This window comes from Conger conger, chromosome 14 (genome assembly GCF_963514075.1).
Source record: "Conger conger chromosome 14, fConCon1.1, whole genome shotgun sequence".
Classification (NCBI taxonomy): Eukaryota; Metazoa; Chordata; class Actinopteri; order Anguilliformes; family Congridae; genus Conger; species Conger conger.
Genome location: NC_083773.1, coordinates 7808129 through 7820286, shown reverse-complemented (window position 1 = coordinate 7820286; position 12158 = coordinate 7808129). Strand labels below are relative to the sequence as shown.

At 46.7% G+C, this 12158-nt stretch overlaps 1 protein-coding gene across 3 annotated transcripts; it reads left to right on the top strand.

Moving 5' to 3' along the window:
- The first annotated feature begins 324 nt into the window (after window positions 1-324).
- Window positions 325-11953, top strand: LOC133109913 (matrix metalloproteinase-19-like). 3 transcript variants are annotated; one of them, XR_009704800.1, is made up of 11 exons: window positions 325-463; window positions 626-812; window positions 1245-1333; window positions 2223-2350; window positions 2763-2975; window positions 4613-4858; window positions 7336-7443; window positions 8270-8434; window positions 9078-9205; window positions 9608-11762; window positions 11856-11953. XR_009704800.1 is itself a non-coding variant. In XM_061219657.1 (10 exons), the coding sequence occupies exons 2-10, from the start codon at window positions 717-719 to the stop codon at window positions 9842-9844; spliced, it is 1410 nt and encodes a 469-aa protein (XP_061075641.1). In that variant the 5' UTR covers window positions 325-463; window positions 626-716; the 3' UTR covers window positions 9845-11953. The 3 variants fall into 3 exon arrangements, 2 of the variants coding, with proteins under 2 accessions (XP_061075641.1, XP_061075642.1); XM_061219657.1 differs by having other exon boundaries at window positions 9608-11953; XM_061219658.1 differs by having other exon boundaries at window positions 427-812; window positions 9608-11953.
- Window positions 11954-12158: the final 205 nt, after the last annotated feature.

Sequence of the window (12158 nt, the reverse complement as noted above, 5' to 3'; positions counted from 1 at the left end):
GTTGAGACATAGACTATCCCAGACCCACAATAAAAACGTAGGATATGAGTAAGGCCTAAGGGAAATAATGACAATTAATTTCTGGCTGTTTCATTATGATGTTTTTTATGTACTAAATTGGCAGGACTCCACTGACATAACAGATACATAACGCATACAATTCACGCAGACATGCATTGCACTCTCAGGGAAAAGTCACGAACCCGTTCCTTCTTATCAACATCCGGGCCTCCTTTTAGCCGATCACAGAGTTTCTAGAGCGTGAGATGATTTGTGAAAGATGTGCTGCTACAGCGATTGTGGCTTCCCTCTCCCACACAACGCTCCAAGAATCGCATTCCTCTGAAACTGGTCATCGTGGGGGCCGGAACCTAGGGCTGTGACTCACTCGGCTTTGAATGTATAAACTGCAAGAGGCAGCTGCAATACAGAGAGGAGCATCAACTCTTCGAGAAAAAAGAAGGTAGCCTAACACTACAATTAAAAGATTTTTTATGAAACGTTCGTGCTGGTTATTTTGACTGCCAACATTGTTCATTTGAGATTACGCAATCCGCCACGGTTGCGCAACACCCATTAACTTCTTAAAGTTCTTCTGAGCCACTTCTTAATGTTTTCATTTCAGGACGAGAAGGGAAGAAGGTAGCCTACACCTCTTTGTAGTAGTTTCCTGTCAGTTGCTCCCCGTCGCCTGCTGAAACACTAAACTTGTGAAAATGGGATACCTGCTTCAGGCGGTGCAACTTTCGACAGTAGCTCTCTGCGTGTTGTCTGCGGTGATGGTCAGGCACGATGAATTCACAGAAGCCACGGTAGGTGTCGAAGTCGGTGTCGATTACCTGTGACCGGATCACTTGGCAAGTTTTCCACTAGTGTGATTCTGTAAGTCAACTGGGTTCATGATTCACAGATAGGATGGCTCACTTTTTAGTTCAGCGTGAATAAGATTAAGCATTTTTTCCAGTCTATAGTTTAGCATTTGCCAAGCAAATAAAGGTTTTGAATGATTTTCATTGACTGCGTAAACCTAGCAGGTGGCATTTTAACATAGCATTTTAAGATCATATAAAAAATATCTGCTCTATTGACAGACATATTAAGGATGTAGAAAGGTGTGGGGGTCTATTGTGCAAGTCTTCTTTTTTTAATCACTAGGGGCTTGTCAGATCAGGTCCTGACTTTTCTTTTCCCCGAGCAGAATTTCACAACAAGCATTTGTGCTCTCCCTGTCATTTTGTCTCTAGGCTTACCTGCAGCGATACGGTTACCTGCAAACCCCTCTGGACCCCCAGATTGAGAGATACCAAATGGAGGAGATCACAGAGGCCCTCAGGTGGGCAGGAAACCTCAGCTCTGCACAACTGCCCCTTTACCCCGGTCCTGTGGATGTGCTGCCGGCTCAGCTTTTAACACTGACACGTCATACCAAGATCACACCAGTATTTCACAGATCCGCAGGCTTGCAAATCCAGCCTAGTCTCACGCCCCTTCAAGTCTCTATTTGCAGATCTCAATCTATCAACTCGATGGCAATGAGATCATGTTGATGATGTGGCTTCCAAGAGTGACAGGTGTTTGGACCTCTACAGTGTAGTTTTCCCTCATATTAGTGTGTTCTTGGTTAGCCATTCACTCTGTTCCGTGCTGTCCGCTTCCGTAGAGAGATTTCCAAAGGTGTAGCTAAATGCAGACAAGTGCTGTCTGAGGAACAACGTGTACAAGGTGTACAGCGTGAAAGTTTGCATTTGAGAGGACAGAAAAATATAAAATGGTGTAATATGAGGGGAAATATGGGTGTTCCCTTTGTAGGTCAGAAAGACATTGAATCTGTATCTTTGTGGAAGACCCCAGAGCTGTGAGGGAAAGATTTTTTGGGGGGAATCTTCGTCTGTGGTACCTTGGGCCTCAGCCAAGGGCTGACATTGCTGGACCCCGGCTTCTGTTCAGTCAATGTTTGGCCAATCCTTTGACTCACATAGTAAATAAATGACTAAATAGTTCATGACGTGAACTATTTAGTCATTTATTTACTATGTGAGTCAAATGACTAAATAATACTCGTTTTTGGGAAAGTTCAGCTGCCATGAGTGTATTTGTGAAGCAACATTAAGGTGACCAGATTTATTTGTAAATCAAGTAAAGTAAAGTAAAATGTTGACTGCATCCCGTTCCCCTGCTGAAACCTTTCCCCTGTGTCCCTCTCGCTCACCCTCTCCATCTAGGAGCTTCCAACGGGTGACCGACCTGCCGGTGACGGGGGAGATCGACGAGGCCACACTGGCGGTGATGCGGCAGCCCCGCTGCGGCGTTCAGGACCCCTTCAACCAGAAATTCAAGTACAGAGTGCTGAGTGAGTGGAAGCCTGTTTGCAATGCGTGTAGGGCGGCCTGTAGTGTAGTGGTTAAGGTACGTGACTGGGACCCGCAAGATCGGTGGTTTGAATCCCCACAATAAGATCCGCACAGCCGTTGGGAGATAAATCCGTGCTCTGACTTCTTCAGAGTGGCTCTACAGCCCTACAGAGCCCTACAGAGCCTTACAGAGTAGTTGCAGGATTACCCGGTCTTGGTCATCCTGGTGAGCGACTGGGCTTGCTGGTTTGTCATTTTGACCTTAAAATCAGCAACCAGTAAAGATGCAGTGAACTGTGGAGTTAACTGTGGACCTTGGGGCTTTCACTCGGATCATTAATAATAATACCATATGGTAGTATAGCACTTAACAGTAATCAGAAAAAAAAAGAACTGTTTGCTATTTGTTAGGCTACTGGCGCAAGAAGAGCCTCACCTACCGCATCTACAACTTCACCCCTGACCTGCGACAGGACAAAACGCGGGAGGCCATCCGCCTGGCATTCAAGTACTGGAGCGAAGTGACCCCCCTCACCTTCCGAGAGGTTCTCTATGGACGGGCAGACATTAGGATCGCCTTCCACAGGAAGGACTTCACCTGCGCTGACCCTTTCGATGGGCCAGGTGAGCATTTGGGGAGGGTGGGTGAGAGCTGCTACACAGGCGGCTGTGTTCCTTCGGCTGTGTTCATAGTCACAGTCATCCGTACAACTGTGCCCATGATCATATTAGCCTTGATTTATGTCATTCCTATAGTAGTGATGACCAATTTGTGTCATTTTTCCTCACGGAAAGGATTATTGTGCAAATAAAATAAAAGGTAGCTGTGTGGCGCAGTCCATAGGGTGGAAATAAGACAGGAAAGGATTGTCCTTAATGTTTTTATAGTTTAGAAAAATGTGATTGGTTGCTATGTGCATTGAAGTAATATATATATATATATATATATATATATATATATATATATATATATATATATACCTGTTTAAATTAAGCCTGAAAGATTTCAAACCATGTCTCATCCTATGATATCTTTATGGTCAGGTGCCAGCTTAATGAGGCCTGAGACTAAGTTCATGATAGGGCACACCATTAAACTGCAAATGCCCTGCGATGGAGTACCCTGTGCAGGGAGTATTCCTGGTTTATCCCAATGCATGCTGGGATAGGCTCCAGCAGCCCCCCTCAACCCTGACCATAAGCAGGTTAGATAATGGATGGGTGGATTAAACTGTGAAACTGATTTCTGTTTTAAAAACTGACCTTGAAGAACGCAATGCAATTTTCCTCAGAGTGGAATCCGATAGATCCAGGGGGACCTGAAGGGAGGGAGGGAGGGAGGGAGGGGAAGGGGGGGCAACCATCAGGAGCCTCCAAGCAACTTAAACTGATTGCATTTTTATTCAAACCATTTATATAATGTAATCATTCACTCTGCATCTTCCCTTCTGGCAGCCATTTTGGGTCTCTTCCACTCTTGTTTCTATTAGCTATTACTTGACTGTTCCCACTGTGTTCGCACTGACCTGGGCAAAAAAGCTTTTTAAGTACGCTGCCCCGTATGCTTGGAACACCTTACAGAACGACTTAAAACTAACAGAATTGATTTTGTATGGTGAATTTGATTCAGTCCTAAAGGACTTAGAATGGAGCAGTATTGGTAAATATCTGTATTGGTAAATTATCTGTGGTAAATGTTTTGTTATTTGTTGTGTAACCTTCATGCTTATTTGTTTTATGCTGCCCCTTGGCCAGGTCCCTCTTGTAAAAAATACTTAATCTCAATGAGACAGGTAAATATGTTTAGGGCAGCATAGCGTAGTGGTTAAGGTACATGACTGGGACACGGAAGGTCAGTGGTTTTGATCCCCGGTGTAGCCACAATAAGCCCTTAACCCTGCATTGCTGACAGTGGCATCCCGCTCTTATCCAGAGTGACGTACAGTTGATTAGACTAACCAGGAGACAATCCTCTGCAGGGTTAAGGGCCTTGCTCAAGGGCCCAACGGCCGTGCGGATCTTATTGTGGCTACACCGGGGATCTAACCTGACCTTGCGTGTCCCAGTAAGGTCCCTTAACCACTACGCTACAGGCCTCCCAACCGTCATACTTATTTGTTTTCATTTTTTAATCTCAATGACTTATTTTACAGGTAAATAAATGAAATAAATCAATTTGTGGCAGACAGAAGACATGCTAGCCCAGGCCTTGTCGAGCGAACGTCTGGCCTGATGGTGGCGTCCCGCTCGGTGTTCCACAGGTAGCGTGCTGGCCCACGCGGAGCCCCCGGAGTCCGGCCTGGTGCACTTCGACGAGGACGAGACCTGGACGGAGGGGAGCTACTCCGGGACCAACCTGCGCATCGTGGCCGCGCACGAGATCGGCCACGCCCTGGGCCTGGGCCACTCCCAGTACAGCCGCGCCCTGATGGCGCCCGTCTACATCGGCTACCGCCCCTATTTCCGTCTGCACGCCGACGACATCAAGGGCATCCAGGCCATGTACGGTGAGAAGCGAGCGTCGTGCTACGTTCAGCAAGCTTCGTGCTACGCTCAGCGAGCGTCGTGCTACGCTCAGCGAGCGTCGTGCTACGTTCAGCGAGCGTCGTGCTACGTTCAGCAAGCGTCGTGCTACGTTCAGCAAGCGTCGTGCTACGTTCAGCAAGCGTCGTGCTACGTTCAGCGAGCGTCGTGCTACGCTCAGCGAGCGTCGTGCTACATTCAGCGAGCGTCGTGCTACGTTCAGCGAGCGTCGTGCTACGTTCAGCAAGCGTCGTGCTACGTTCAGCAAGGGTCGTGCTACGCTCAGCAAGCGCCGTGCTACGTTCAGCGAGCATCGTGCTACGTTCAGCAAGCGTCGTGCTACGTTCAGCAAGCGCCGTGCTACGTTCAGCAAGCGTCGTGCTACGCTCAGCAAGCGCCGTGCTACGTTCAGCGAGCATCGTGCTACGCTCAGCAAGCGTCGTGCTACGCTCAGCAAGCGCCGTGCTACGTTCAGCGAGCATCGTGCTACGCTCAGCAAGCGTCGTGCTATGCTCAGCAAGCGTCGTGCTACGTTCAGCGAGCGCCGTGCTACGTTCAGCAAGCGTCGTGCTACATTCAGCAAGCGTCGTGCTACGTTCAGCAAGCGTTACGTTCAGCAAGCGTCGTGCTACGTTCAGCAAGCGCTACATTCAGCAAGCGTCGTGCTACGTTCAGCAAGCGTTGTGCTACGTTCAGCAAGCGTTGTGCTACGTTCAGCAAGCGTCGTGCTACGTTCAGCAAGCGTCGTGCTACATTCAGCAAGCGTCGTGCTACATTCAGCAAGCGTCGTGCTACGTTCAGCAAGCGTTACGTTCAGCAAGCGTCGTGCTACGTTCAGCAAGCGCTACATTCAGCAAGCGTCGTGCTACGTTCAGCAAGCGTTGTGCTACGTTCAGCAAGCGTCGTGCTACGTTCAGCAAGCGTCGTGCTACATTCAGCAAGCGTCGTGCTACATTCAGCAAGCGTCGTGCTACATTCAGCAAGCGTCGTGCTACGTTCAGCAAGCGTCGTGCTACGTTCAGCAAGCGCTACATTCAGCAAGCGTTGTGCTACGTTCAGCAAGCGTCGTGCTACGTTCAGCAGCAAGCGTCGTGCTACGTTCAGCAAGCGCCGTGCTACGTTCGGGACCCCAGGCTCGTAGTTCGATCATCTCAGAGTAGAAACCCCGCACCAGAGTCAGGTTTCCCCTGTCCGTGTCCTAACCTTATCCATCGTGAGCTGAAAGATAAAACTGATCTGAGATCAGTACTCCTACTTCCAAGACACTTTATGCTTTATGGGCCAGATTGCTGCACCAAATTGGGTTGACCTGTCTCACATCCCAGTGCCTACCTGGTGTGGCACACAGTTACCTAAGGTAACAAGCCTGATGTTTGGGTCTATCTCACACCCCACCACTGCCATTATAAACAGTAGCTTATCTGAAATACTTTCTGGAGATGACTTTAATTTTACCTGACTCCCAGGTAAACGGACGACCAGCTTACCCACAGACGAGCCACAATCCACAACACGCCCTGACGTACAGGAAAAGCCAGCGAGCGCCGTGCTACGTTCAGCAAGCGTCGTGCTACATTCAGCAAGCGTCGTGCTACGTTCAGCAAGCGTTACGTTCAGCAAGCGTCGTGCTACGTTCAGCAAGCGCTACATTCAGCAAGCGTCGTGCTACGTTCAGCAAGCGTTGTGCTACGTTCAGCAAGCGTCGTGCTACATTCAGCAAGCGTCGTGCTACATTCAGCAAGCGTCGTGCTACATTCAGCAAGCGTCGTGCTACGTTCAGCAAGCGTTACGTTCAGCAAGCGTCGTGCTACGTTCAGCAAGCGCTACATTCAGCAAGCGTCGTGCTACGTTCAGCAAGCGTTGTGCTACGTTCAGCAAGCGTCGTGCTACGTTCAGCAAGCGTCGTGCTACATTCAGCAAGCGTCGTGCTACATTCAGCAAGCGTCGTGCTACATTCAGCAAGCGTCGTGCTACGTTCAGCAAGCGTTACGTTCAGCAAGCGTCGTGCTACGTTCAGCAAGCGCTACATTCAGCAAGCGTTGTGCTACGTTCAGCAAGCGTCGTGCTACGTTCAGCAGCAAGCGTCGTGCTACGTTCAGCAAGCGCCGTGCTACGTTCGGGACCCCAGGCTCGTAGTTCGATCATCTCAGAGTAGAAACCCCGCACCAGAGTCAGGTTTCCCCTGTCCGTGTCCTAACCTTATCCATCGTGAGCTGAAAGATAAAACTGATCTGAGATCAGTACTCCTACTTCCAAGACACTTTATGCTTTATGGGCCAGATTGCTGCACCAAATTGGGTTGACCTGTCTCACATCCCAGTGCCTACCTAGTGTGGCACACAGTTACCTAAGGTAACAAGCCTGATGTTTGGGTCTATCTCACACCCCACCACTGCCATTATAAACAGTAGCTTATCTGAAATACTTTCTGGAGATGACTTTAATTTTACCTGACTCCCAGGTAAACGGACGACCAGCTTACCCACAGACGAGCCACAATCCACAACACGCCCTGACGTACAGGAAAAGCCAGATCCCTGCACAGTTGATCTGGACGCCATCATGCTAGGTAAGAAAACCCAAGTCTTGGAGCACTCATCCATTTACCTGCTCATCCAACTTTTGATTGTTGGGAAAAAATATCTTTGTTGATTCTCTCCTTTATCTCACACATCTTGAGGCAAACACCTTGACAGTGGCACTTATATGACTGTAACTGTACACATCTCTAGTTCCTATGCTGTCTACTTACCCCGTGAAATGCACTTTTGTGTGTTTCTATGACTAAAGCCATTGCAATACTTCTGCGTCTAATCTACGCAGAGGCTATGGTGTAGCCTGACGCGCACCTCCCCAGAAATGTAACTATGCATCATAGCCTCTGTGTAGATTCGATGCAGAAGTATAAATCAGGCTTTAGTATCTGCTAAATGTCTAAGTTTAAACTCAGAAATTGTTCTAGACCTTGCATTGTTTTGTCACATCATTAACATTACCCTTTATGTTAATGTCATGACATATACACTTGCTCGGTACTCTGAATGGCGTAAGGATTGTCATCACAATCAATCCTGCTCAATACTTTGTGATACCATTACCCATGTCATGTCTATCACTGCTCAGAGCTGTGTAATTCCATCAAAAGTTACTGCAGCTTGGTACTATTCTATACTGTACAGGTAGCAGTTGAAATTGTACTTCCCTCTAGGGTCTTTCAGCGAACTTATCCCTGGTTATGGGTATGCACTTTGTTGTACGTCGCTCTGGATAAGAGCGTCTGCCAAATGCCAATAATGTAATGTAATGTAATGTACTATTCAGTTAGCTTTACCATTACTCCTTCTCAGTATCCAGTATCAGGCAGAGAGCTGTGTTTTTTCCCTCTGGTCCCTCAGGCCCCTTCAGGAAGACATTCGCCTTCAGCGGAGAGTATGTGTGGACAGTGTCCAATATGGGACACAACCCCCCCATCAAGACCAGCCTCTTGTGGAAAGGTCTTCCGGGGAACCTGGATGCTGCCGTCCATTCCCAGAGGACCAACAAGACCTACTTCTTCAAGGGTACACCCCGTTATGATTTTTAGGAGGCACACGTCAAGCTTCACTCAAAACTCAAAAGCTCATGAGCGAAGGAAATATCACAGCAAAGAAGTTCACATGAAGTGCGGCGCCAGAAGGAAAAAATAAATTTACATTAACGATGACGTCATTCCGCCGACTCGATCCCTCCCTCCCTGGGTGACGCTGCAGCTGATTACGTGCTGATTACGCTGCGGCTGATTATGTGCTGATTACGCTGCAGCTGATTACGCTGCAGCTGATTACGTGCTGATTACGCTGCAGCTGATTACGTGCTGATTACGCTGCAGCTGATTACGTGCTGATTACGCTGCAGCTGATTATGTGCTGATTACGCTGCGGCTGATTACGTGCTGATTACGCTGCAGCTGATTACGTGCCGATTACGCTGCAGCTGATTACGTGCCGATTACGCTGCAGCTGATTATGTGCTGATTACGCTGTGGCTGATTATGTGCTGAATATGCTGCAGCTGATTACGTGCTGACTCACGCCTGATGAACTCTGGGGCCTGCACTGGTCGTCTTAGCATGACGGCAGTCCTCAGAAGCACTCTCGTGGTACTGCAGGTGCGTGTCGCAGGTTTGGTTTAAACTCATTGTACGTCATGTTTACTGTTTCGCAGGAGACAAAGTGTGGCGCTACACTGATTTCCGGCTTGACTACGGCTACCCCAAGCCTCTGACACGCATCCCCCCGAATATTGACGCAGCCTTATACCTGCCGGCCAACAGGAAGCTTTTCTTTTTCAAGGTACAGTGAAGATCTGACTGTCCCCATAGCAGCAACACTCATCACTAATTAGGGTCATAGCTTATGTAGTACATTCATATGGGTTTGAGGTTGCAGCAACACCAACTATAGAGACTCATCTCAAATCAACTTCATGACAAATTAAGAGAATTATGATTACCAGAGTAATAATTATGAGCGCCCTGATTGGCAATTTGTCTCCAATTAAACTTTGCATCTCTGTTAGCATTATAGAGTATATATAAAATTGTCATCATGACATGAAGGCAATATTCTGAAATTTACACACTTGACATTTCAGATTTCTTGTGTGTGTGTGTGTGTGTGTGTGTGTACAGCTATTACTGAGTATACAAAGATTGCTGAATAACTGTGTTATTGACATCCTCCTGTCTGAACCAGGGTACAAGGTACTGGCAGTGGGACGAGCTGAAGTACACGGTCCTCAGCGCGTACCCCAAACCCATTTCAGACCTCTTCACTGGGGTTCCCTCCAACCTGGACGCCGCCTTCACCTGGACCAACGGCAAGACGTACTTCTTCAAAGGCGACAAGTACTGGCGCGTCAACAAGCACCTGAACGCAGAGCGCGGATACCCGCTCAGCAAGAGAGAACGCTGGATGTTGTGTGGCAAGTAGGCCTCCGGGGGGGGAAGAAAACTCAACGGAGTCCCCCGCCCGCACTGCCCCCAACCGTGGACAGGCTGAAGCACTGTCCTGGAAGGAAGGGCACTGAACCGGTCAGGATTGTCAGGACCTGTCTCACAAAGTGTAGCTTCACAAAAGTCCCTTCATTAATAGCAATTATTAGTGAACTGTGGGTTTGAATATAATCAGGTGTTCATTACTAGAGACACCAAGTGTAGCTTTACCCAAAACATTGACATTTTGCTGCGGTTAAAAATGTATATCATGATGAACACATTTGAATGCCATCTCCAGGCCTTTTGGAGCGGCGAAGGACGATATCACAGAAATGTTGGGGTGCTCACAGCAGAAGTGGCACTTCAGATTTGCAGTTGGAATTGCAACATGGAATGGCCCAGTAGCTTTCAGCCCATACATCTTTTATATTGACAGTAACACAGGCCCACCCCACACAAGTTCCTGCAGCAATCATTACATGAGTAGGCTACCTTAAAAAACCAGAGTACTATCTATCCAGAGAGTTTCGCTGAGATGTGACATATTTTCTAGATCTGACAACTTTTTTTAAGACACATTTCACCCTGATATAATGTACTTTTATGACCCTTTTGTTGTGGTAATTAGGTCCAAAGAGGTCCATTATATCATGGCGAACTGCATCTAAAAAAGTTGTCAAATCTAGAAAATTCGTCACATCTCCGCAAATGGATTGATAGGATAGCACTCTGGATAGATAGGATAGCACTCTGGATTGATAGGATAGCACTCTGGATTGATAGGATAGCACTCTGGATAGATAGGATAGCACTCTGGATAGATAGGATAGCACTCTGGATAGATAGGATAGCACTCTGGATAGATAGGATAGCACTCTGGATTGATAGGATAGCACTCTGGATAGATAGGATAGCACTCTGGATAGATAGGATAGCACTCTGGATAGATAGGATAGCACTCTGGATTGATAGGATAGCACTCTGGATAGATAGGATAGCACTCTGGATAGATAGGATAGCACTCTGGATTGATAGGATAGCACTCTGGATAGATAGGATAGCACTCTGGATTGATAGGATAGCACTCTGGATAGATAGGATAGCACTCTGGATAGATAGGATAGCACTCTGGATAGATAGGATAGCACTCTGGATAGATAGGATAGCACTCTGGATAGATAGGATAGCACTCTGGATTGATAGGATAGCACTCTGGATAGATAGGATAGCACTCTGGATTGATAGATGGTACTCTATCAACAAACTTTTGGGTTTAGGTACAAGGGGTTGGGCTGTTGAAACACTGGCACCTAGTGCTGTCAGTGATAATGCACTGCTGCCATGGCCTGTCCAGTTGATATTTCAGTTATACAAAGGATTATTCAGAAAACGTTGTCCTTGCTGCAGGTACGGCATTTTATTTTTCAAGTGTTTTTATACAAAAATTGTTGTAAATATGCAATTATTACTTCTCAATGAGTGATGTCAACTCGCAATGTTAAGTCTCCTAATTATCTGATTTCGGAGATCAATTGAGGGATGGATATCTGCTTGAAACTTTGAAAATCAAATGATTACAAATCTAAACAATAAAGTACACTGTTTAGACTGCTGTACGCGTCTGGACTCCTGCTGAGAACAGAAATTTACTGAGAGCTTTCCTTTTGTGTGTGGATGTGCTGAGTACAAAGTCTCAATCCAACCCCTATGGGGGAAAAATAAAGGCTAGGTTGACATGGCAACACTGCTGCATTAACCAATAGGAAGGAAGGGACATTGAAATCTGCCACAGGACTCCCATTCTAAAACTGCATCCAGCAGAAGCTGTTGCTTGGTAACCAATATTAGGAAAGAAACAACACAGGACTTCCTTTGCTTCAGAAAATGACTTGCAGATGTAAGCTCCCTCTTGTGTGTATGCGTGGAAATTCCGCTTTAAATGGGCAATGATGTTGGTGCTAAAATACTTTAATTCCTCACATTTTCTCACCCTTAAACTCCAAAAGAAAGAGTCAAACAAATGAAGTTAAAGAATTACAAAAAATAAAAGTTCAGCATGTGTATGTTATGTTGTGACGATAAAACTGTTTTAGTTTTAAAACTACCACGTGCCTTTGAGTATTCTTATTGGGATGCATAATGACCATTTCTGCTACCACTACTATCAAAGGCCTGCTATGACAACAGTGTGGTTTTCAAATTACTCTTTTCCCATAATTCCCAAGAGTTCTGCTGTTGTATCGCCTTTACCTTAAAGGTACAATAGGTAACATTTTTGTGTTAAACATTGTTACAAGACCATTCTAAAT

What these genes read in the sequence shown, in the direction of transcription:
- LOC133109913 (XM_061219657.1), top strand. Translation starts at nt 717, where the DNA reads ATGGGATACCTGCTTCAGGCGGTGCAACTTTCGACAGTAGCTCTCTGC. An exon ending in GGGCATCCAGGCCATGTACG is followed by an intron (nt 4,859 to 7,335) that starts GTGAGAAGCGAG and finishes CCTGACTCCCAG; the next exon opens with GTAAACGGACGACCAGCTTA. An exon ending in TCTGGACGCCATCATGCTAG is followed by an intron (nt 7,444 to 8,269) that starts GTAAGAAAACCC and finishes CTGGTCCCTCAG; the next exon opens with GCCCCTTCAGGAAGACATTC.